General features: G+C 45.9%; 1 protein-coding gene across 1 annotated transcript in view; it reads right to left on the bottom strand.

Annotated features, from left to right (window-relative positions):
* Nucleotides 1-752: 752 nt before the first annotated feature.
* Dpysl5 (dihydropyrimidinase like 5) overlaps nt 753-26,289 on the bottom strand; it is an 81,391-nt gene continuing 55,854 nt past the window's right edge. Inside the window, exons 3-13 of the mRNA XM_042696717.1 lie at nt 23,399-23,557; nt 21,282-21,461; nt 20,482-20,550; nt 18,819-18,863; nt 16,622-16,697; nt 15,426-15,582; nt 9,870-10,011; nt 7,796-7,938; nt 6,400-6,607; nt 3,081-3,249; nt 753-1,359 (exon numbers count right to left, since the gene is read on the bottom strand). Of these exons, the coding sequence (XP_042552651.1) occupies nt 1,274-1,359; nt 3,081-3,249; nt 6,400-6,607; nt 7,796-7,938; nt 9,870-10,011; nt 15,426-15,582; nt 16,622-16,697; nt 18,819-18,863; nt 20,482-20,550; nt 21,282-21,461; nt 23,399-23,557 (1,434 nt within the window). The 3' untranslated portion in view covers nt 753-1,273. The remainder of the gene's footprint in view (nt 1,360-3,080; nt 3,250-6,399; nt 6,608-7,795; nt 7,939-9,869; nt 10,012-15,425; nt 15,583-16,621; nt 16,698-18,818; nt 18,864-20,481; nt 20,551-21,281; nt 21,462-23,398; nt 23,558-26,289) is intronic.

Below are 26,289 nucleotides of genomic sequence, written 5' to 3'. Positions count from 1 at the left end.
CCCTTAGCAAGGGCAAGCAGTGGGCTCCTTCCCAGATCCAGCACCCGCCCAGGACACTCTGTAGAGCTTCTGAGGCAGGGAGGGCCCTACTGGACATCGACATAGATGAAGCTCCCAGCTCAGCCAGTGAGGGTGTGGTGCCTACTGCAGGATGCCACAGCACCTTGCAGTGAGGTGAGCTCCACAGCCAGGCCCTGTGAGTGGTGGGCAGGAGTCATCTTCCCTCGCACCTGGCAGTCCCTCTCCCACTCCCCCTCTCTCAGCAGGCATGAGGCCTTCTGCCAGTCACACAGGAGGAGTGGCCAGGCCTCTGACCAGCAGGAAGAAGTGACAGGAAGCTGTGTGGGGATGTGGGGTAGTGTTGGGACTGGTGGGCCAAGATGGGAGGGCCACTCTGCCTGCTTGAAGGTCTCCAGGGCCAGCATCCAAGCTCCCTCTTAGAATGCAGGAAAACAGACTATGAGGGGAAGAGGGCCTGGCCCAGGGTGTCTTGGCAGCCTGAGGACCCCAAGTAGGGGGGAGATGGGCCCTGTGTTGTCTGGTTGTAGCGAGTGCAGCGTCTCCTAAGGACCACGTCTATTCCTGTTTCTATGCTATGCTAGTGACACGAAGCACCGTTATTTTTCCACAGGATGCACAAACAAGTCAAACCAAACCACTGCGCAAACCAAACGTGCAAAACAAAACCATTTACACGCGCCTGGCATCAGGCACAGGGGGTCCCAACCACCCCACCCCCAGGGTGTCTGGCCTGCACCCACACGGGGCCAGAGGTGAGTCAGGAGAGATGAGACGTCCTGGGCATGGCTGGGAAGCTGACACCTGTCTGACTTGGGAAGTATCACCACGGGGCTTAAGGGGTGGGGAGGGAGGCCTTTTCATTATAAAACACATCTGCTAAAGTGCTCTAGACACCCAGCTGGGCAGCTGGGGCAGGGCACTAAAGCCTGGGCCTTCCCAGGGCCAGCACTGGAGGCAGCGGTGAGAGGAGGGGCTGGGCCAGGCTATGCATGGGCTCTGTGCATAGTGAGTAGCCCCCACTGAGGCAGATAGCACCCAGCAGGAAGGACAGCTCAAAGTGCCTGTTAGGGATGGCTCGAAGCCCTGGGAAACATGTTCAGACATGGGGTGGGGTCCCCTGGGTCCTGGGACCCTCCCACTGGTGGCAAACTGCCCATCCCAGCCTCTCCTGCCCCCTGTAGCCGTGGGCTGAAGGTGCGTGGGCAGGTGGTGGTGCGATGCATCCTCACTTGGTGGGGGCTGGTCAGTGCCTTTACCAAATGCCGCTCGACCTGCCGCCAGGGGGCGCGAGGATCCGCGCCGAGGCCCGCTTTGGAACGTGGTCATCAATCTGAGAACCTGGGGGAAGAAAGCAGAGGGTTAAGTAGGCTGCCCTGCCTGCGTGGCCAGCCACAGCTGCCAAAGACCAGAGGCTCAATACGTGCAGGGGTGGAGTGAAACTGTCTGTGGGTATAATCTCATTGAACCCACGTGACTCCATCCTTTTTTTCCTGTGGAGAAACTGAGGCTCAGGGATGTGATATAACTTGCCCCAGTTACAAGTGTGTAAGGGATAGAGACTAGATTTGAACACAGGTCATTCTGATGTTGAGTCTATTTAAAGGCCCCAACCCATTCTGCCCATCTTGCTGCATCTAGCTTCAGGGAGTATAGGGAGAGAGAGAAAAGGGAGGGAACGCCTCTGCTTTGGAGAAGGAAAGAACCATGCCCTCCCCCAAAGGTTCCATAGCTTGAAATCCCATCTAAACAGATGAGCCTGCAGGGACCGGGACAGGCTGCCTGAGCGCTGCTGGGTCACGGAGATGCTCTGCTCATCATGGTAGTTGGAGATGAGGGGCACAAGAGGCCACTGGCCAGGGGGGTCCCTACCTCCTGGGGGTTCTTGTCACTTCTCATGTGGCTGGCTACACTGGCCCTACGATTGGATTGGCCAGGCAAGGCCTAAGTGTATCTGAAGTCTTCCAAACACATGCCCCTTTCTGACTCCTGGCACTGATGTCCCTTCGTCAGTGAAAGTAGCAAGAGTCTGCAGGGTGGGGTGAGAGGGCCCCTCCTTATGGGTCACCAGCACCCTCCATGGCAACTGTTTGCTTCTGCCACAGTGGCTCCTGACACAAGGCTGGGCATGGAAGGGTCTCAGTAGGCAGGGCCCTTTACTTCCCCAGTGCCTTTTGGTGTAGCCTCTGCCTCTCCTAAGATGGTTTGTGTTTGGGTCTCGCTCCTCAGTGATCTGGGTCTTGTTCCTCTTGTTTGTCCCCCAACCCCACCCACCCTAGCACAGCGTAGCCCTTGCAGAGTAAGTTCTCTGATTAGTCCCGAGGGCCGCTCAGCTGTGGCCAGGGAGACTTGAGCCCTGGCCTTTCCAAGTGGTGATGAGAATTTCCACCAAAGTGTCTTGAAGGACCACGGCATCTCGCAGCCTTCTTCCTCCTCTTCCTGAGGGTGGGGAGCAGCAGCCCCTCTCAAACTGCACAGCTCCTGACGTCTGTGGCTACACAGACAGCAGCAGCTACCTAGAGGAGCTGCAGGTGTCAGCGGGAGATTCTGACTGAGAATAAAAGGGGACCTGTTCAAGAAACTCAGAGATTAAGTCAGACTGGGACCAGGACATGGCCCTAGGGACAGAATGAGGAGGAAAGAAACTGGGAGTCAGAAACTAAATGAAGAAGTTAATGAAACATATACAATTCCTGATTGCGAAAACAAAACAAACAAAAGCAGTGACAGCAAGGCCAGAGGGAGGAAAGTGCCAGGGCAGCAGCCCTGGTACAGGAAGAGACAACTGGGTGCAGTTTCTTGAACAGAGATGTCCTTATATCCTTGAGATGTTTCAGGGGACAGAAATATAAGAACTGAACACCTCAGGGAGAGCCCCTAATTGGGTCATGGCCTGTTAGAGGGGATGGTGAGCCCCCCTGTCCCTCTCCCTCATCCCCTAATACATGTGTGTGTCTAAGAGCACAACCGGCCCTCATCACCCAGCATGGGGGAGGGAGGGAAGAGGACCCAGGACACATAAGCCAAAGCCATTGGCTGGCTCTCCACACCCTTGCCCTTACCAGAGAGGCTGAAGCTGGACTCATGAAGATCCCGCATGCCCCCATGTCGTGTGACCGGCCGAGTGGGAGTATCCGCCAGCGGCGTTCCCATCTCCTTTTTCCCAGGATGCACCACCACGGCAACATCCCCCAGGTAGGGAGTGCGGTCCACTGCCCTTACCTTCAAGGTCTGGAGAGGGGAAATGATTAACATCAGTGGTTAGCAACATGGGCTACTTGTCACTCCTCTAGAGACTCAAGTCATGCAGAGGACCAGGCTTCTTTTGAGCCCTTGGCATGGAAATTCTTCACATTGCTCCTAAATAGTGCATGTGTGAGCATGCATCTACAAGTAGGCATATATACAAGTGAGCACGTGTGCGCATGTGCAGGGGGCCTTGCTGGCTGCCCTCAACATGGACAGACTCCTTACAGCATATCTATAGCATGGCGGCTTCAAAGGTACTCAGCCTTAAGAGAGCACCCTTTTTCTGGGTAAAGGTATCTCCTCAATACCAGGCCCCAAGAGGCCAGAGCTTTTCATTGTGGTCTGACATCTTTGTGGAGATTAAAGCTCGGTATAGCTGTTGTGGACACAAGAGACCCCAGGTAGCAATACTCTACTCACAAAGGCCGAAAGATTAAGAGCTGTATTTGGCAACCCTAGGTTCCAATCTCAACTCTGTCACTTCTAAGCTATGTGATTTGGAGTAAACTACTTCATCTCTCAGCACCTGTTTCCTTATTTGTAAAATTAGGATGATAACTGTATCTCTGTCAGAGAATCAATGAAATGATATGTGCAAAGGTCTTAGAACTGCTCTGGTCTTAGAACCAGCACAACTATGTTTATTGCAGCATTATATACCATAGCTAAGATACGGAACTAACCCAGGTGCCCCTCAGTAGATGAATGGATCAAGAAAATGTGGTCTCTATATAAGTGAATTCTATGCCTCCATCAGAAAGAATGACATTGCCCCATTTGTTAGGAAATGGAAAGACTTGGAAACAAATTATATTAAGTGAAGTAAGCCAGGCCCAAAGAAACATAGGTCTCATGGTTTTCCTTATTTACAATAACTAGTATATGTCTGAGACAAGCAGAAAAGGTCAGATAAGTTGATGTCAGGTGAAATGAACCCATAAGTATTCAAATATTTTTTTTCTTTCTTGCGATTGTTTCTAACATATTTGTATGTCCCTCCCCCATGGTATAACCCCTGCTTTCATTGTATTTGTTGTTGGTATAATTTGTGGAGGGGAAGGGCAAAAACAAACCATTTAAATAGGGATACAGGTGGACCCATTGCAACAAGGAGATGTACAAGTCGTAATGTTGAAAAACGAACTTTACAACTTTGGCAGGGGGTGGGGTGGGGGGGAGAGATGGGAAGGGATGGGAAGGGGAAACAAAGGAAGAGTCAACAATGCTTGATAAGAAATGTACTCATTACCTTGCCCATGTAATTGTAATCCCTCTGTACGGTATTTTCACAATAAAAAATTTAAAAAAAAAGAACTGGTCATGAAGAGCACTTGACTGCTAGTGCTTCTGTGAGGAGCAGGAGGAGGAAGTATAATCAGATGTATGTGTCTGGTCTAAGGGAGCAGCAATGACAAGCTACGCCTGGTACCACCCAGGAAAGTAACTTCATTGTGTTTATCAGCAATTGAATTAAGAAAAACAACAGGAGCGGGGAAGGTGGCTCAGTGGTAGAGCGCTTGCCTTGAATGCATGAGGCCCTGGGTTCAATTCCTCAGCACCACATAAGCAAAAAGAAAAAAAGCCGGAAGTGGCGCTGTGGCTCAAGTGGTAGAGCGCTAGCCTTGAGCTGAGGAGTTGAGGGACAGCGCCCAGGCCCAGAGTTCAGTCCCCATGACCGGACCCCAAAAAAAAAAAAACAAAAAAAAAGAAAAATAACAGACACAGGATTTCCTGAGGGTCATTCCCCTTCTGCCCATTCCTTCATGTTCTCTGATAATAAATCTGTAGTTAGGCTCTGCCTGGCTTCTTCCATTTGGAATAATGGTTTCAAGATTACCATGTTGTGTGTGTGTGTGTGTGTGTGTGTATAGTGTTTTTCAGTACTTTACTCCCTTTTACGACTGAATGATATTCCACTGGATGGATATACTGAGATGAATTTATCCACTCAACAGTTGATGGACATGTGGGTTGTTTCTACTTTTTGGCCTTTAGGGACAGAGGTACTATAAACAATCATGTACTTGTTTTTGTGTGGCCCTGATTTCATTTCTTCTAGATATATCCCAGACTCTGGAACTTCTGGGTACCACTCTGGTATATAAGAAAAAACAGAGAAGTCACCCGCCAATTCACTGACTTCTGGAGAAGTTGCACCATTTTCCCAACACCACATCTCTACCCCTATTTTCTTTTTTCTTTCTTTTTTTCTTTTTTGTTGGTTCTGGGCCTGGGCACTGTCTCTGAGTTCTTCAGCTCAAGGTGAGCACTCTACCACTTGAGCCACAGCACCACTTCTGGTTTTCAGATGGTTAATTGGAGATAAGAGTGTCACGGACTTTCCTGCCCCAGCTGGCTTTGAACCACGATCCTCAGATCTCAGCCTCCTGAATAGCTAGCATTACAGGCGTGAGCCACCAGCACCCCCTGCTTGTTTTCTATGAGTTTGATATCCCCCTTTTGTCAGATAATCTTGGTGTGAAAGGGTTGCTCTTCCTGCTCTTTTTGGAATCTTGTCCTGAGGGCCGTTGCCCACGCCCTATCCCCATCTGAGGAACACTTCAGAGATGTGGTCATTCACCTGTTTCAGTAAGTCCCTTTGAGATTATGTTTGGCGTCATTGCTGTGGCAACCAAGTCCTGTTTTTTTCCCAGCACCCCAAGCCTGTTCCCATCAGCAGACTTAGCTTTGGATTTCTTGGCTGCTTGGCCTCAGGAAAGTAGGGCCTCAGTGGCTGTGAAAGTGTGGGGCTCTTACAGGTGCAATGGCTTGATCTGTGGTCTCAATGCACCTGGCCTGTTCACAGGCTTGGCATGATGGCTTTCAGAACAGACCCCTCAAGCATGTGTATGAGGAGGAACTCATGGGTTACAGACATGCTCAATTCTTGGGTCTTCAGGAACTCAGGGCTCTGTTTGCTCTCTCGTTTAAAAGTCTATCTGCTAATCAAAGATGGAGAATGGAAACCAGCATTTTCCAACTCTAGCATTCACCATCCCGTACTACACACCCACAGGCGGCATTAGGGTTCCCTGGGAAAAAGTGAGCATAGCCTTAAAAGAGGAAGGGAAAGAAGTCCTCAAATAGGAACTTCACATTCTTCCCACACCTCTTCTTGCCTCCCCACCTTACCTTCTCTCTCTGCACCAGCTTCTTGTAGACAGTGTCTGGGAAGGATCGCAAGGGACAGAACTTGCCAGTCCCCTCAGCACACATGAAGACACCATTCTCGTACACCACACGCCCCCGGCTGATAGTGACCAGAGGCACTCCATGGCAGCGCATGTTCTCATAGAGATTGAAGTCTCCTCCTTGCACCTGGGTGCTGGCTGAGATGGTTCTGGTGGGAGGTGAGGGTGGGAGAGCAAGTTCTGAGCAGAGGTCAAGATGGCACCACTCTACAGAGAAGGGTGATGTCCAATGGGCAGGGATGGTCCCCAAGGGCTTATTATGGCTTGACTTCATCCCCCTCAAAATTCCTATGGCCTAACCCCTAGCACCTCAGAATACATCCACCTTTGGGCCAGGGCTTTTAGAGAGCTAATTAAGGTAAAATTAGATTACATGGATGTATCCTAGACCAATCTGACTGGCATCTTTATAAGAAGTGGTGACAGAAACACCAGGCGTGCTGCAGAGAGTAAGAACAGAGGAGAAGATGGCTCTCTGCAAACCAGGATCACAAGTCCATGTTGCAAACAGTGCAAAGATTATATGCCTTTGGAATTCTGTAATACAAACTCTTAAAAATCTCAAGTCCTGCTGGGTGCTGGCGACTCACGCCTGTAAGCCTAGCAATGCAGGAAACTGATCTGAGGATCAGGGTTTGAAGCCAGCCCAGGCAGGAAAGTCTTTTAAGAGTCTTACTTTCAATTAACCACCAAAAAGTCAGAAGTAGAGCTGTAGTAGACTGTTAGCCTTGAGTGCAAAACCTTAGGGACAGTGGCCTAGGTCCTGAGTTCAAGCCCCAGGACTGGCACAAAATAAAATAAAATAAACACACACACACACACACACACACACACACACACACACACACACACACAACTGCAAGTTCTTGCCTAGGTCCTGAGTTCAAGCCCCAGGACTGGCACAAAATAAAATAAAATAAACACACACACACACACACACACACACACACACACACACACACACACACACACAAAACTGCAAGTTCTTGCTAGGTACCACTGGCTTATGCTTCTAAATCCTAACTACTCGGGAGGCTGAGATCTGAGGATTGTAGTTTGAAGGCAGCCTGGACAGGAAAGAATCTGAGACTATTTCCAACTAACCAGCAAAAAGCCAGCAAAAAGCTCAGTGGTAGAGCACCAGTATTGAGTGGAAAAAGCTAAGGGACATCACCCAGGCCCTGAGTTCAAGTCCTAGTTTCAGCGAGCACGCGCGCGCGCACACACACGCGCACACACACACACACACACACACACACACACACACACACACACACACACACACACACACACAATCCCAAGTCCCTCTAGCTCTGAAGACTTGAAACAAACTTTACTTTGTGGCCTCTGGGTCCCACACCACCACATCAGCATCCGCTCCAGGGATGATACGGCCCTTGCGGGGATACAGGTTGAGAATCTTGGCTGCATTGGAACTGGTAACAGCCACAAAACGGTTCTCATCCATCTTTCCTCCAACCTGAAACATTGCAAAAATGTCAAGTCAACGAGGCTGTGTGTGAGAGAGAGCCTTGGGAACCTTCAATCCTAGCCGTTAACTTCTAGCTCAGGGTCAGAAATATGGTCCTAAGGAGAATGATTCTATGGGCTCTGTTTCAGGTAAGCCAACCTTCTAGGCTTGGTTCCATAACCCCCTTCCTCTTCTCCCCAGTTACATCATAACTGGGGTCTTGTGTCAAAAGGCTTCCCACTGGTATATATGTACCTCTAACCCTAGAGGATCTCTGAAACCAGATAGAAACTAAACCCCAGGTAGTACTGGACTGGGCATTTTCTTACACATGCATAGCTACAGATAAATAAATTTCTAAATTAGGCTTAGTAGGAGATTAACAATAACTAACAGAATGAATTTAACAATACACTGTAATGAAAGTTACTTATTTTTAGTTGGTCATGGGGCTTGAACTAGGGCCTGGGCGCTGTCCATGAGCTCTCTTGCTAGTGCTCTACCACTTTCAGCCACAGCGCCACTTCTAGTTTTCTGGTGGTTAACTGGAGATAAAAGTCTCATGGACTTTCCTAACCTAGCTGGCATCAAACTGCAATCCTCAGATCTCAGCCTCCTGAGTAGCTAGGATTACATGTGTGAAGCACCAGCACCTGGCCAGAAATGATGAATTATTTTTGAGGCTGTTACTTACTATTTTTGGACTGGGAACTGAAATCATAGTAAATGAAATTGTGCGTTATGTGGGGGCAGCTTCCCTATGTGCTATGGGCTGGAAAAGCATCTTATCACCCCCACCCTTCCTAAGGGCCAAGCAGCCTCTCTTCAAGGGGCATTTCTTGAGCTTATTGTCCTACCCAGAGTAGCTGTCTTAGTCTGAAGGACTTCATATTTCTTTGGGCTCATAGTCTGTTGAATTTAAGCCATGACAGATCAAGACCAAAAATACGTACTCTTCATGAGGAGAACAGGTGGTATTCAAATGAAGTTCCAGACCCTATCTGTTTGAAATGCAACCAGACAAAATATTCCAAGAGCCTTAGAAATGCTCATATCCCTTGGCCCAGAAATCTACTCCTAGGACTCTATCCCAATGAATTAATTAGAAATCCTGACATCCATTCACCACCAAAAGAAGGTCTCTACAGACTAATTTGTTAAGTAAAAATTTGAGACAGACAAAAGTTCCAAGAAAAGGATTAATAAAGCATAGTACTTCCGTTGGAAAGAATATTGTTCAGCTATCAAAAAAGATGTTTTGTGACTAGGGATGTAGCTTGGCAGGGGAGCACTTGCCTAGCATGTCTGAATAACAAGACTCAATCCTCGGCACCAACCAACCAACCAAGCCATGTTCTAAGGGCACTCAACATTTATAATAATGAAGAAAAAGAAGACTAATCTAGTAATTAAAACAACATATAGTACATAACATTCAACAAGGAAAAACCCACACTCAAGGCAGGTGCACTACCACTTGAGCCACGCTCCACTTCCTTAACATATTTTTATATAAGATGAACAAATATTAAGTTCCATAAATCCCTTTTCTTTGTAGGACCATAAGCTCATCAGGATCATAATTACTTCTCAAATTTCTATAATATGTTGGGGGCATTGATCAAGTGTCTGCTTAGCACTGCAAAAAAATATATTTTTTTTCTACAATAGAGCTTATCACTCTTCTCATAGGGTGAGGTGGTGGTAGTGGCAGTTTAGAGGAGGCCTTTTTTATTTTGGAGGGTTTTTTTTGGTGCTTGGGATGGAACCCAGGGCCTTGTGTGTTACTCATGAGCTCTACCACTGAGCTCTACCCTCGCCTCCTGCTTTTGAGTGAGCCAGGAGCTGTGTTTGAGCCAGATTCTAAGAATTGCCTGGCAGGATCCTTTGAGTAAAAACGTTCCCTGGGGCCCTAGCACGCAGGGCTCCAGGACACCTACCACTCCTCTCTCCCAGATGACACTCATGCGGTCCTGCACGCCGCTCACTCCATGTGGGATCTTGGTGAAGTCCTCCTTGCCCATAGCTTTCTGCTTCGTGGTGAATGGCCGGTGATCTGATGCCACAATGTTCAGAGTGTCACTGGTGAGAGAGACAGAAATGAGCAGTGAGGGCCATGGGATGCACACGCTGCCTCTCATCCATTCCAATCCAGCTGGCCACAAGCTGGTGTTTGGTAAAGCATTTTCAAATAACTTGGAGCCATAGCTCCAGAAGGGATGGAAGGATAAGACAGAAGTCTGACTTAATAAACACATGGATTCTAAGTCCATAAGTTCATTACCAATGCCATCCATGACCAGGACTTCAGATGGCTGCTAAGGCACCAACAGGTCCTCAGGAAGACAGTGGGAGAGTACCTATGGTAACCTATCCTCTGCCAAAGAAGGGGAGGGCAGCATATGCAGAGATCTCTGTGGACCAAGGGCTCAGAGACAAAGGACAGAAGAGAGAATAGCCATGTGACCAGGACCAGAGCTACCTTAGGAGAAAATGCCCTGGGAAGGTAGCAAGGGACCTGGCTGGAGCAAGGGGATCATGAAGAGCCAGGGACCCAGTAAGTTGCCTGAGGGTCAGCTGCAGGGGTGTCATATTACCCTGTAAGGGAGCACATGTGTGCCACTCTGCTGCTTACTCCAAAAGGGAACTAAGAGCAGAAGCTGTTGTCTCATGGGGTCAGGAGACATCCCCCCTCCCAGGCACATAGAGGGCTGTCTCCATTGGGGCCTGCTAGGCTCTTCAGTCACAGCTCTTGCCAAGTGACTAATGTCTTGGCCAAATCCACAGTAAGATGACTTAGCTCTTCTTGTGGCATGGGCTGACATCATCCTGGACTGCAGAGACAGTGGAAGAGATTCTTCCATCGAGTAGGTTGTTCTAGAAACGCTGCAACCCCCACGCTTTCCATCCACACCACCCACCAGAGACAACGGGATCTCCAGGATGGGAAAGGTGCCCGTTACTATATCATGGACTACAGGTCAGGAACCTCACAGCTTGTATTCAACTCCCTTCCTTTAACTGAACACCCAGTTTCCTCAGAAGAACCCCACACAAGCAGAGGCTGCTAAACAGGTGTAAATGAATGTGATCCCTTTCTAGAAGGCTCTGAAACATTCAGGTGCTGCCCTGAATCTGGGAACTGAACAGATACTTTTCAAATGAGGAATACAAATGGCCAAGAAACACATTAAAAATATGTTCAACATCCTTAGCCATTAGAGAAATGGAGATCAAACCACACTGAGATTCCATCTCACCCAGTTCAGAATCGCTATCATCAAGAAAATAAGTATTGACAACACAGGGAGAAAGGTACTCTTTCTCACTGCTAGAAGGAATACAAATTAGCCCAACATGGAGATTCCTCAAGAAATTAAAAATAGATCTTCCATATGATCAAGCCTTACCACTTCTGGGCACAGATCCAAAAGAATCAAAGTCAGCTTACTAGAGAGATACCATGTTTATCATGGCACTATTCACAAAAACTGAATTATAGAATCAGCCTGCATGCCCATCAATAGATGAATGGATTAAGAAAATGTGGCATATATACACAATGGAGTTTTACTTAGCAATTAAGAAGAATGAAATGGTTATTAGCTGAGAACTAGAGATCATCATGTTAAATGAAATAAGCTATTTACACAAAGACAAGAATTGCGTGCTTTTTCCCATGTATAGAACTTAGGAGGAAAAACAAACAAAGAGGTCTTGAAAATAGAGGGGGGAACTTAACTAGGGAATTGGAGAGGAAAGGGAAAGAAGGGAGGGAAGGGTAAGAGATTAGTGGAGGTGTGAATATGTTCAAAGTACCTTATATGCAGGTACGGAACTGTCATAATGAAATCCTTTCCTGTGATTTTTTAAAATTTTGTGCTGCTACTGAGGCCTTGTGCTCTCTCCCTTGGCTTTTTCTGCTTTTTCTACTTGAGCTATACCTCAAGTCCAGCATTTTGATTGTTAATTTAAGAATAACAACTCCCAATTAGATCAAGTCTTGCAAACTTGCTACCTGGGCTGGTTTGAAACCATGGTCCTCAGATCTCAGCCTCCTTAGTAGCTAGGATTACAGGCAGGAGCCACTGGCACCTGGCAAAATCCCATACTACATATAATTAATAATACCATTAAAAAATTTAAAAGTACCTATAAAACCCTTTAAAATTCAAACTATAGCTGGCTTTGTCAAGCATGATACATTGTACAGATAAAATGAAAAAAAATTCTGGTCCCTTTAAAAAGTCAGGTTGTGTGTGTATGTGTGTGTGTGTGTGTGTACACGTGTGCACATGTTTGCCAGTCCTAGGGCTTGAAACAGGGCCTGCACTTTTGTGCTCTATGCTAACACTCCACCACTTGAGCCACAGCTCTATTTCTGGCTTTTTGCTGGTTAATCGGAGATAAGTCTCACAGAGGGCTGGGAATGTGGCTTAGTGGTAGAGTGCTTGCCTAGCATGCATGAAGCCCTGGGTTCAATTCCTCAGTACCACATACACAGAACAAGCTAGAAGTGGTGCTGTAGCTCAAGTTATAGAGTGCTAGCCTTGAGCAAAAGAAGGACAGGGACAGTGCCTAGACCCTGAGTTCAAGGCGCAGGACTGGCAAAAACAAATAACAACAACAAAACAAAAACAAAAAAAAGTCTTGGGCTGGGAAGTTGGCTCAGTGGTAGAGTGTTTGCCTCACAAGCATGAGGCCCTAGGTTCAAATCCTTAGCACCACATAAGCAGAAAAAAGCCACAAGTGGTGCTGTGGCTCAAGTGGTAGAGTGTTATCCTTGGGCTAAACAATTGAGGGACAAGCCGGGTGCTGGTGGCTCACGCTTATAATCCTAGCTACTCAGGAGGCTGAGATCTGAGGATCGTGGTTCAAAGCCAGCCCGGGCAGGAAAGTCTGTGAGACTCTTATCTCCAATTAAAACCACTAGAAAACCAGAAATGGTGCTGTAGCTCAAGTGGTAGAGCGCTTGTTTTGAGAGTTCAAGCCCCAACACCGCCAAAAAAAAAAAAAGAGCTTAGGGACAATGCCCAGGCTCACAGTTCAGCCCCCATGACCAACAACAACAACAAAAAGTCTCACAGACATTCCTGCCCAGACTGGCTTCAAACCATGATCCTCAGATCTCAGACTCCTAAGTAGCTAGGATTACAGGTGTGAGCCACTGGTGCAGCAAAAATCAGATTTTTTTAAACAAAGGAGAAATGTAGAGATTGTATTTTTTTTATTGCAATTTAGACTAAGAATTCACATACTAATATAAATAATGATAGAGCAGTTCTCTTACAGGAATGATAATGGGTGTCTGGGTTTTCTATCAAGCACTTTATGTCATATAAATTATACAAACAAAATGTTATAAAAGTAAAGTTATAGTAATCATAAAATCCTTTATATAGGGGCTGGGAAGATGGCTCAGTGGTAGAGCGCTTGCCTTGCATGCCTGAGGCCCTGGGTTTGATTCCTCAGCACCACATAAGCAAAAAGAAAAAAGCCGGAAGTGGAGTTGTGGCTCAAGTGGCAGAGCACTAGCCTTGAGCTGAAGAGCTGAGGGACAGCGCCCAGGCCCAGAGTTCAGGCCCCACGACCGGACCCAAAAAAAAAAAAAAAAAATCCTTTATATAATTAAAATTAGGAGCTGGGAAGGTGGCTCAGTGGTAGAGCGCTTGCCTTGTATGCCTGAGGCCCTGGGTTCGTTTCCTCAGCACCACATAAGCAAAAAGAAAAAAGCCGGAAGTGGTGTTGTGGCTCAAGTGGTAGAGTGCTAGCCTTGAGCTGAAGAGCTGAGGGACAGCGTCTAGGCCCAGAGTTCAGGCCCCACAACCGGACCCCAAAAAAAAAAATTAAAATTAAACTCCAAATTCTATAAAATAGTACATATATTTATAATATGTTCTGATTAAAAAGGGATTCAAGCTATTGTTCTAATAACCCAAACCACAATTCTACTTAAATGAATTAAATTTAAGTAATTTTTTTTTTTTGGGTCCGGTCGTGGGGCCTGAACTCTGGGCCTGGGCGCTGTCCCTCAGCTCTTCAACTCAAGGCTAGCGCTCTACCACTTGAGCCACAGCACCACTTCCGGCTTTTTTTTTTTTTTTTTTTTGCTTATGTGGTGCTGAGGAATCGAACTCAGGGCCTCAGGCATGCAAGGCAAGTGCTCTACCACCGAGCCACCTTCCCAGCCCCGAATTTAAGTAATTTTTAAAGTGGGACAAAATAGACTGGATATAAAAACCTAAGTTAAAAGAAACATAGGCCCCATGTTTTCCCTTATTTTCAATAACTAGTATATGTCTGAGACAAGCAGAAAAGGTCAGATAAGTTGATGTTAGGTGACATGAACTCCAAGGTAAGTATTCAAATGTTTTATCTTTCATGTAATTGTTTCTAACATATTTATAAGATGATTTCTTTGTTGTTTTGTATGTCCCTCCCCCATGGTATAACTCCTGCTTTCACTGTATTTGATGTTGGTATAATTTGTGGAGGGGAAGGGGAAAAAAACAAATAGTTTAAATAGGGATACAGGTGGACCCATTGCAACAATGATATGTATAGGTCGTTATGTCAAAAAACAAACTTTACAACTTTGGGGGGGGATGGGAAGAGGAAACAAAGGAGGAGGCAACAATGCTTGATAAGAACTGTACTCATTATCTTGCCCATTAACTCCTCTGTACAGTATTTTCATAATAAAAAAAATAAAAAATAAACCTAAGTTATTCACTTAATAATACTTTCTTTCCCTGTCTATTTGAATTTGTATGGGTTTGAGTCCTGTAATTTGTGTGAATTGATAACAATGAAAAAGGAGCTTGTTTTTTCTGAGAACATTAACAGCCACAAAGGAAGAGACAGCAATGTCTTCTCCCTAAAATGTCACGAGTGGGGAGAAAGAAGCTGTAAGCCCCTAGTGGGACAGAGCCAAATATGTTTATAATTATGCCATACTGACTTCAGACAGTTCCTTGAACTATTTTCTTTAGGCTGGGGTTGAATGGATAAAAGCAACATGGACAGAAAGGAGCTGGAGTAAAGGGGGTCTGGAGGGAGTGTATAGGAGGGAGTGTATAAGAGGAAGAGAAAAAGAGAACCATACAGAAGGAGGGAGGGACACAGGAGAGAGAAGCCTGGGCGATGGGAGGCAATGAGAAGCCTCTCAGAGGTGGAGCAGAGAGAAGGACCACAGGACAAGAGGCTGCCGGGTCACATTCCTCCTGCTCCCCAGCGTTCTCTACAATGCTGATTAACCACTGCTTACTGCCTTGTGCACTTCTCCCATTCACTTCAAGTGTCAGAGGTGATGGTGGTGATGATCTGATGGGCTGTGGAGAAAGAGGCACAAGCAAAAGCATCCTATGGGCACAACCAAGTCAAATTTAAGTCACCTTTGCTCCTGGGATCTCTAAGATGTCATTAAAGAACTATGAAGTCCCTTTGTGGCATGCACCATGTGCCAATGGCTATGTCGTTCCACTGAAATGCCTTACTTGGCCAGCAGGCTCATGAGGTAGGTGGAGGTGTTGGTGTCGAGTCTCAGGGGAGGCACCGTCACATAGGCTGCCGCGTGGGACCAGTCCTGGTGGTAGTAGTGTAAGCCTGTCAGTGTGGCATGTGCCGTGGTGGTCTCAGCCAACACCACCTTCCCTGGAAGGAGAAGGGTCAAGTCATAATTAGGAAGCCACTGGCTCTAAGGGCTCATTAGGTGAGTGAAGGAGTGAAGGTAGAGAGGGGAAGGAGCCTAACAGGCTTGCTAAGGCATCTGAGTAGGGTTCAAGCCCCTACTTGGCAGGGGGAGCAGAGGCTGTGTGGGCACTAAGTGGTGCTTCAGGGAGTCTGTTTTGACTGTGGGTGGGGTATGGGCAGTGTGCTGTGCTGGGGGAAGGAGACTAGTAGTATGCAGAGTGTGTGGCTAGAGGTTGTCTAGCTTGTTTTCTGAGTAGGCCGGTGCTATGAGGCTGCTTTAAGAGAACTAATGGAGTGGGATCTGGAATAGGAATGGAGGGGAGGGAGCTAGGAAGGCTGGGGCTGCAGTCCAGCTGAGATCCCACAAGGAGCTTCAGTACAAGTGGTCCATAGGGCAAAAGGCCTCGGGTTGGGGTGTCCTTGCTTCTGACTTACAGCCCCAGGAGAGTGACATTATGACTTTGTTTCTCCTGTTACCAGACCTTACCAGCACCACATCCTGGGCAAGGCTATGAACAACTACAACGCCTTTCAGGCATTGCCAGGTGCTCAGCACTGGAGTCAGATAAGGTGCCCCTCAGGGCTCAGATATGGTTCTAGGTGGCTTAAAAGGGAAGCTGGGCCCACACACTGTTCACTCTCCAGGGATTCTCACAGCTCTCCCTGAAATGCCCATGGGAACTGGTCCCAGGTTTTAAGTTAGTTGCTAAGGCAACGTTAGTAAAACCTAACAGGCCAAAAAGACACCAATTAGAGTCCATTTAAAACTTGGATAATTTTACCAGACCCAGGGTGAGGTGACAGACATTGCTTTAAATGCTGCTGAGCATACAAATGTGTGGAGGAAAGAATTCTGGTTTTCATGGACTCAGTTCAGCCTAAGAGGGAGTGCCCTGAGGCAGAAAGTAGAAGGAAAGATGGTCTCAGCTGCTGCCCTCAGGAGCCTGGACCAGCCAGTGCGCTGAGCTGGGAGACTCCATCTTTGAACCTGAGGACTCACCTTGCATCTTAGCAGCTGCAATAACATCACCAGCTGAGATACTGGACACGTTGACCAGGTAGATGGGGCAGTGAGTCTAAGCACAAGATAGTAGGAAGTAAGAGCATCAATCCATAAACCTAACCAACACCCAAACAACCCTGGCATGAGCAGTTCTTGCATCAGCATCTCCCCCTGCATCACTCAACCCCCATTCCCAGGAGACAATCACTCTGGTAACATAGGGGTGGTGGCCTAAGCACAAGCCAGGCTTGCGCCTGGAAGGCAGTGAAAAGTGGGAGCCAGCACCAGATCCTGCCAACCAAGGAGACAACCTAAGGCAAGACTGTTGAGTCTGAATTTCAGTGTTTTCTCCCACCTGATAACCATGACTGTTTTTCTTCTATTTTTAATTTCCTGTCCATAAACGTGACATCCTAGAGAGAGTGTGTATTATATCCTCTATCTAAAATTCTGATGCCTGCCATCTGAAAGTTGCCTTATTGATAGATGAACTATGCCCTGGAAAATGGGTTTAATATCTAGGCAAATCAAGACTCATCTTGTGCCAGGTGCTGGTGGCTCACACCTGTAATCCTAGCTACTCAGGAGGCTGAGATCTGAGGATTGAAGTTCAAAGCCAGCCCGGGCAGGAAACTCCGTGAGATTCTTATCTCCAAATAACCACCAGAAAACTGGAGGTGGCACTGTGGCTCAAGTGGTAGAGCGCTTGCCTTGAGCTGAAGAGCTGAGGGCAGCGCCCAAGCCCAGAGTTCAAGACTCACGACTGACAAAAAAAAAAAAAAAAAAGACTCATCTTGTGAACAGACATCTGGATTGTTGTATGATTAGCTGATTAGCTCTTCTACTAAGCTGTGCAAATAGTCATGCCTTAACTTCTCTGTTTGAGAAGTTTTAGCTCTGTTTGAGCTAAAAAACAAAGAATGCCTTTTGGTTGTTCAGCTGTTTTCTTTTGTTGTTGTCTATGTTTTGAATATTTTTATTATCTATAAGTAGTTGTACAAAGGAGCTGCCATTCAACAAAGCAGTTTATGAACACAGTACATCTTGATCAATGCACCCCTTTTTAACACTCTCACTCTCAGCTCTTTTCTTATTGTGTGTTAACTTTTCATCTGGAAGTAACTGGTAAAGTAATTGTTGCTGTGACACAAAACAAGGGCCTTCCTGTCTGCCTATCAGATCTGTAAAAAACAAAGGGGAAATGGTTTCCTTTGATGTTGAGTCTGAACTTCATTCTGATGGTTTCTTTGGGAGGACATAACTAGTCTGAGGTTTTGATATGCTTGGCTTGAATGAAATGGTGAATTCTGGCACTGGCTGAACCTCCTTCCTTGTCCCCTATTCCTAAAATAATACTTCTCTGCTTATATCTTTCTGCACAGAGCTGGCCATTCCAGAAGGGAGACTCTCAAGGAGTCATTCCATTAGAATAAAGACTGCTGGGCAAACCCCCAACCCTACACCCCCAGTTTCTCCCTGGGGCCTGAGAGTTCCTATTTGCAAGTCCCTGATTCTGCTGGTCCAGGGATCACACTTTGAAAACTTTTGTTCAGATTAGATTATCTCAGCAAACTGAATGCTTTAGTGATGGTTTAGGAGAAAAGACCTTCCCAATGGTTTATAAAGTGCCTTTTCTCTTCCTTGGCTCTTTTGATCCTCAACAGCCATCCTGTGCAAAGCAAGTAATGCTATCATCCTGATCTTATATAATGAGACAGGGGATCAGAGAGGAGGCCTGTGGTTGAGAGCTTGTCTTAGATAAAGGCCAAAGCTGTAACTTCTGGCACTCTCTTGCTGGTTTCCGGCACCGCACTCCACCAGGCTTTGTTAAGAGCTCTACTCTTAACCATACCAACATAAAAAGGTTGAAAACAAAGGTCTAGCAGCAAAGATTTAAATGTATGGCTATCTAAATCACAGTCTGCCTTTTCCTCCAAAAGAAACGCATTCCAATTGTAGTGAGGCTCCTGGTCCTCGCCCCTTCCTTGCTTCCCTCACTTAAACAATGAATCTCAGCTTCAGCTAGCTCCAAAGGGATGGAAAAGAGAAGCTAGGGGCCAGTGGGATCCATGCCAGAACTTTGGGAATAACAAGTCCATTCAGCAATCCTGTGAGCCAAACGTGGTGCTGCTCCCTCACGCCCTAGGATAACGGGACCACACAATGCACTCAGCATGCAGATTAGGCGACTTACCCTGTTTGCAATGGTGATGACACGATGAGTGGCTTCAGCTTCCAGCTGTTAGAAACAAGAGACAGGAAGGAACCAGATTCACACTCTCCTTCAAGCCAGATGCACCTTCCTGAGAGCTCTCCACAGAGAAAGTGTGAAGGATGTGACGCAGAGCAGGAGGAGCTGGCTGGACCCTCAGGGACTGGAAGAAGGGGTAGAAGCCTGGGCAGGGGCACCAAGCTCTAGCCACCTTGGTTCTCATGGGAGAAAGAATTTGAGAACTGAGAGTACCAGCACATCTTTGCTAGGTGTGACCCAGGATTCCAGCAACAAAAATAAGAGATACAAAGACATGGAGTTTTATCTCTCCTGTCTTCTGACACATTCTCTCCACAACCACTTCAAACATGCAGTCAAAGGACTGATAACAAGCTGGAGAGAAGCTCAGATGGGGTTTTCTGTGTCTTGGCTCTCCTGATATTCCGAGTGGGCAAGTCTTTGTGGTTGGGGCTTTCTGTGCATTGTGGGATACTTGTCAGGGCCACACCTCTATCCAGAATGCCAGTATCATTCTGCCTTTGAGACAGCCAAAAACTACTTCTAGACCCAGGCTTCTCCCTTTAACCAGCAGATGCTCATGGTGATTACTACTGTCACCAACCCTCAGGAAAGAACATTGATTCTTTCTAGTGCTGGCTGACAAAAAAATCCCAGAATGGGTCTACCTGAGCTTGGCTTTGTTCTCAGGGGTATGCCCTCAGTGGGTTTACTTTGTTGAATCTGGTGCATCTTTCTCTACCAATTCTGAGTTGCCAAAACAGAACCTATATGCAAGTCAGTGGAGGATAGGGGGAAGATCCAGGGCTAGGAGATGGGCTGACTTGGCTCCTAGGTGATAGTGGGACCAAATGTCAGATCTCCTGAACATCTAACTACCACCCTAAAATTTTATTCACTTTACGAAGGAAGGTCTTTCTTTTTTTTGGGGGGGGGGTCCGGTCATGGGACCTGAACTCTGGGCCTGGGCGCTGTCGCTCAGCTCTTCAGCTCAAGGCTAGTGCTCTACCACTTGAGCCACAGCACCACGTCCGGCTTTTTTTCTTTTTGCTTATGTGGTGCTGAGGAATCGAACTCAGGGCCTCAGGCATGCAAGGCAAGCGCTCTACCACTGAGCCCCCTTCCCAGCCCCGAAGGAAGGTCTTTCTATGGCCTCAAACTTGACATTTACCTGCCTTAGCATAGCAGGTACTGGGATTACTGAATGGGATTAAAGGTGTGCATTACCATGTCCTGCTCTGAATTTTAAGCTTTGAAGAAAAGACCACCCCACAAATGGTGGAGAATGTCTGAACAGGGCACAGAGCAACGTGGCATCATTTATCTAATGTGGTTTCGCCGGAGATAAATTAGTAATACTTGGGCAAAATAATCTCCAGGGTGCAGACATTTTTTTTCTCTCTCAGGGTCTTAAAATCAATCAGATGGGATAGGATATGATTTGTCCCAACTGTCTCTTCCAAGGAATGACATGATCAAGTTGGCCTCAGCACAAGGGAGAAGCTGTTCATTGGGAAGCTTCAAAATGGGAATGACCTAACATATATAATTTGATGTCTCTTCTGTCCTAAAAGATTCTGAGGGTCTGTATGAAAGAAGCTGAAACAGAGACAGGATGTTTTCTCACCTCCTCTGGACGGCTGATCTCGATGCCTTCTGGGCCTGTGATACCCAAATCTAGTGCCTCTTTAGCACCCTGCATAATAGCAAGACAAAGAGAGCTGAATCTCAGAGAGATGAGAAAGTACTGAAGCCAAGGGACAATAAAGCTAGACATAGCCCATTCCCAACAGGCTTGCCTCATGTGTCACTTTTGAAAGATAAACCCAGGAGGAACCCATGCGTTAAGGTTTTCCTTGTTCTCATTTCTTAATGACATATCTTTTTCTCTTAAAAATAAAGTTCAATAATTAGCCTATAGGCCTGTTAAGATAAGCACTGTTAGTCAGCTTCAAAGCCAGGGTTTTCTCATTGGAAATCTAGACAAATCTCTAAGTTCAGCATCTCCTAGATTAGTTCTTGTAGGTTTACCTAAGAGAATAAAAGATCCATCCTCCTTGATACAGGAGATTACATGTCTAAAATAGACTCAGACTAGCTTTTTTTTTTTTTTTTTTTCCAGACTAGCTCTTTTGAAAGGTACAGAAAGGTGGAAAGCTGATTCTTACTTATTTCACTACCAATGGAATTCTGCTATCATGGCATTCAAACTAAACATTACCATCTATGATTTAGAAATCTTTTTGGAGATTTGTTCTTTATATAGGAACATTTGGATTTTCTGGCCATGATTTGATCCCCAAAGTTTCACATCTTATTTTTTTCTGAATCTAGTAGGATCGGTAATAGGGGGTCAGGACTCCCATGCAAATGTTTTCCATTGGTGCCACCCCTACTCCCAACCAGTAACCTCTATTAAAGACTTGCCTCAGCCACAAGCTCCCCGTTTTCAGCATGGACCCGGGCGATTGCCCCAATGTCCTTGCAAGCATACAACACTTGGTACAACTCATTGTCTCGAAGCATGTACAAGTCCTTGTAAGTCATGAACATCTGGAATGAGTTGACCCCCTTCTCCCTCACCAGTGTCTCCATCTCTGCTTTCACCTGGAGAGCAAAATGCAAAGGCAATGGCAGTTTAGTACTGATATCCTAGAAGCTGACTAGCAAGTGCAGGTGAGCAAGGAGGAGATGTGGGACCTGCCCCAGCTCTGTATGGCTTCCAGAAACCTCTTAGGGTTTCACTTTCCTTCACCGCCCCCCCCCCCCCGTCCCGCCCCGCCCCGCAAGGCTCTTGTAAAGTTGCCTGAGCAGAAGTATTTCAAAATTGTCAAGTTCAACACAATAATGGGAACTATATTCTGACTATAGGTTTCTGCCTCTGAGGCAGCCTTCTCCTTCTCTCTCTCTCTCTCTCTCCCTTATTTTTTGCTTTTGTTTTGTTTTGTTTTTTTGGTACTGGGGCTTGAACTCAGGTCCTCATTCTCACTTGGCTTTTTCACTCAAAGCTGGTGCCCTACCATTTGAGCCATACTGTCACTTCTGGCATTTTACTGGCAAGTTGAGATAAGAGCTTCTCAGATTTATCTGCCCGGGCTACTTTTGAACCATGATCCTCAGATCTCAGCTCCTGAGTAGCCAAAGTTACAGGTATGTGCTTGCCAGCACCCAGCTAAGGCAGGCTTCTTGGCAGAAGTGATATTACAAAGAAAGCATACTTAGGCTAAAAAATCTAGATACTAGAAAAGCCAAGTTAGAAAAAAGTGAAACATGAACAAAGTTATGCAAATAAGGATATTTATTCCAACATAATTTATTCTAGGAAAAAAAGGGAAGCAACGTTGGTCTGACAGTAGAAAACAACAGGAGGTTCTACTTCCTAGAACATCAGGTGGCCTTTATATTAAAGGTCAAGAAGAACCTGCAGCCACATAGAAAATGCCAGAAGGTTACTAGGAAAAAAGTATGTCCAAAAAAGACTTGGAAAGAAACAACAGGGATGAATTATGTGCTTCCTTTCTTTCCTGTTTTTTAAGATCTGTAATTAGAAAATATTTGCTAAAGAAAGGAATTTTAATTCTAGATGCATGGAAGTCTTCATAACTTCTGACAGCTTAGGGATGCCTGGCCTGGCCTGAGTGCTACCGGGAGTCTGAGTTGGTCCTCTATTCCAGGACAACTCCAGGGGGAATGCAGAGGGGATCAGGACAGGGTCTCCACCCAGAAGGGTCTCCAGAAAGGAGATGCCCATCTGAGAAAAGGGACAGCTGACATTAAGCATGGTTTGCATTGCTGGCCTGAAACAAGGAGGAGGGGGCCTTTATGCCCTGAGTTTCAGGACTACAAAGAGTTCCATAAAAACCAGACCAGAAGAGCCTAAAGGAGTCCTTAACTCAAGGCTAAAGCCAGAGAGTAGAAGCAGACTGAGGTTTTGAATGATTGTCTCATAAGGGACTTGGTCTCTTTTAGACCAAAACTCACAACTGCACAACTTTGTAAAAGTTCTTATGCTTTAAGTCTTCTTCTCTCTAGCAGGATTTATGCTCTGGGTGCAAAGAAACATCTGGAGAGCTGTCAGTACCAGGCAATGTTGACACAGGATCCGGTGGACCTTCAGCTTAGAGAATAGCTCAGTGCTGTCAGTTTCCAGAACAACCAGGACACAAGCAACCCTCTGTGCCTGAGCCTTTCTGGCCACCACTCACTAGCACTGTTCCTAAGAGGGGGAGCAGGCTGCAGACACACTAGGATGTGCTAAGCATCTGCAGCCAGAGCAGGAAGCCAGTACTTCCCAGGCTGACTTCTGGCTTTGGACTCTGGTGTACCTTGGGGCTCTCTATATCAGTGGGAAGCCAGTGGGGCATACCCACCCCCTGCTCTTATGGAAGCTAAATGTTTTTCCTCTTGGCACAGGGCCCTGGGCTGGTGGTGGGACTAGGTGTGGTGCTCACTCATGCAGGACAGCAGGAGGCCCCAGTTTGCTCAGCCCGCATGGTTCCTCTGCCCACTTGACTTTCTTTGAGGACTCTAGCAAGCACTGTTACCTTGGGTGCCCACCAGGTGATTCCCATGTGAAGGGCATAGTCACAGCAGACCTTGGGGTCAGCCAGACCCCGGCACTTCTCATACGCCTCCACGAGGGACATTTCCTTGTCAGGCAGGACGTGGCCGATGATCATGGTAGTACCTCCAACAAGTGCAGCCTGAGGGAGAGGGGAGAAGACAAACCTATCACAGCTCTGCAGGCACCAAAAGCACAGTCCTCAGCGAGCGCTCAGGACAACCACAAAGTCTTCCTCACGGAAGGCAGGGGGAACCGAACGCAAGGTTTGGAAAGCTGTAAAGGTTGGTATGGAAATGAGTCAGTGTGACCTTTATTACTGTGGGTCCAGCACACAACTTGGAAAACAACTTGGTATGTTTCTGAGCCTAAGGCCAACCCCTATGGCTCTAATAAGATCACCCCAAAATGATGTTTAGCCAACTTAAGTGTATAGATAATATGTTCAAATGTCTTTGCATAATACAAAATGGGACATAATAAAATATACTCACATATATTTAAACCATAATGTATAAAACGTTACTTTGGATGTGTTGTTCTGTTTCATTCTCTCACATTTCGTGAAGGAATCTTTTTTTTTTCTTCCAGTCTGAGGTTTAATCTCTGGTCTTGGGCACTGTCCCTGAGATCCTTTTTGCACAGGGCTAGTGCTCTACCACTTGAGCACCAGTGCCACTTCCAACTTTTTCAGTGATTAACTGGAGATAAGAGTCTCACAGACTTTCCTGCCCAGGCTGGTTCTGAACTGTAATCTCAGATCTCAGCCTCCTGAGTAGCTATGATTACAGGTGTGAGACACTGGCACCTGGCAGAATTTTTCTTTTTTAATGGATTTCATTATGACATTTTCATACATGTATGTAATATACCTTGATTATTACCCTTATAAAGTAATTTTCCTCTAACTTTTCACATGGTTAACATCAGAATCTTTGTCTTCAGTTTTCTCAAACACATTATCCTTCTTTCTTTTTCTTTGTGTGTGCCAGTACTGGACTTGAACTCAAGGCTGGACAGTTTCACTTGGCCTTCTCACTCAAGACTGATGTTTTACCACCTGGTCACACTTAGATTTTTTTCTAGTTAATTGGGGATAAGCATTCACAAATTTTTCTGCCCTGGCTAGTTTCAAACCACAACCCTCTGTTCTCAGCCTTTTGAGTAGCTAGGATTACAAGCATCAGCCACTAGCACCTGGCTGCTTCTTTTCCTAGCTTGTCTGAGACTTTTTAGATGAATGACTGATTTATTCCTGAAAACAAATACAACTCATAATCTCTACAAGATACTACTTTAAAAAGAACTCTTTAAGAAGTCCCACACCAGCTGGGCGCTGATGGCTCACACCTGTAATCCTAGCTATTCAGGAGGCTGAGATCTGAGGACTGCTGTTCAAAGCCAGCCTGGGAGGAAAAACTCTAAGACTCTTATCTCCAATAAAGCACTAGAAAACTGGAAGTGGCACTGTGGCTCAAGCGGTAGAGCACTCACCTTGAGCTGAAGAGCACAAGGACAGTGCCCAAGCTCAGAGTTCAAACAGTAACCCCTCCGTACAACACCTTAATAAAAACAATGAAATCAAATTACATAATATAAAAAAGAAGTCCCACTCAATCACAAAGCACACCTCGATGATAAATTATTAAACCTGCATTATATTTCCTTCAACTAAAAAAAAAAAAAAAACTAATTTGGCCAGGTGATTTCCAAGAACTTTCAAAACTAGCATTGTCTCAAAGCTATTTTAGGTGAATGTGTTACTCTCAAACAAAATCAGTAGTAAAATAACAGAGAGGGCCTGAACTGTGACAGCTTTTGTGGGAGCTTCCAAGTGAGTTGACTTTGTAAAAGATGCCTTGCTATTTGACTCAGAGTTGTCTGAGTCAGAGGTTTGGGTTCAAGTTTCTGCCCTGCTGACTGGGGGTAACTTCCCTGAGGTGCTGATTCTTTATGCATTCAAACTAAGTCAAATAAAACATCACTCTGGAATAAGTTTGGTAAATTGTTGTCCTGACATGTATGTTCAATTATACAAATTAGATTCTGTTTTCTATAGGAAATGAAAAAGCACAATAAAATCATTTTAATGATTTTATGTTTCTCTACTCAACTAAATCCTTTATCACAACTCAGAAATGTTGACGGGAAATAAGGCATGTAAAAAAAACCAACAAAACCTAGTTTACTGAATAAACAACAATTAAGATGCAAATAGTCAGAGCCTGGGTCTCCCTAGCTGATGTGGGTTGAGGCAGTGAGAATATTTCCCCTGCTCTCCCTTGGGGCCAAAATGATCTGGCTTCTTGCATTTCTTAAAGCAACCACCAACAGAGGGCGGTAGTTCTGTGACCCATATAGTAACAGGATGGGGGCGGCAGAGACCCAGAGAAGGGAAAGTGTTAGGCAGATTGCTGCTTACAAGCTGCCTTCTATTTTGGATTCTGCTGGATCCCGCCAGGCTGATTCATCCTCGTAGCAGGTGGTTGTACTCTATTTTGTCCTGCAAGGCATTTCTTGCTTTTACACATGCATATGGGGGTGTCTGATATTCTGGGTTTTACACACTGAATTGTTTTATTTTTCTGTGGTTCTAGATTGCTTTTCTTTGTACTCTCCTCAGAACAGCTGCAGTCTTAAATGGAAAAAAAGAGACCCTATAAACAGCACAGTGTGATAAAAGAGCCAGAACTCTAGAGATCCTCAGGCAAGAGTAGAAAAGGAGGTTCGTGTGGCAAATCTCTAAATATTTAAAAGTACAGATCAAGTTAATAAATCATTACACCAAATACACTCTATCCTGCGACTCTGACAAGTATATTCTTTATAATGACCAAGAAGATTAAGTTTACATTTAGAAGGGTTTTTTTTTCG

This window comes from Dipodomys spectabilis, unplaced genomic scaffold (assembly GCF_019054845.1).
Source record: "Dipodomys spectabilis isolate Male_0828 unplaced genomic scaffold, ASM1905484v1 ptg000210l, whole genome shotgun sequence".
In the NCBI taxonomy this organism is placed as follows: domain Eukaryota; kingdom Metazoa; phylum Chordata; class Mammalia; order Rodentia; family Heteromyidae; genus Dipodomys; species Dipodomys spectabilis.
This window is presented reverse-complemented; position numbering and strand designations above follow the sequence as displayed.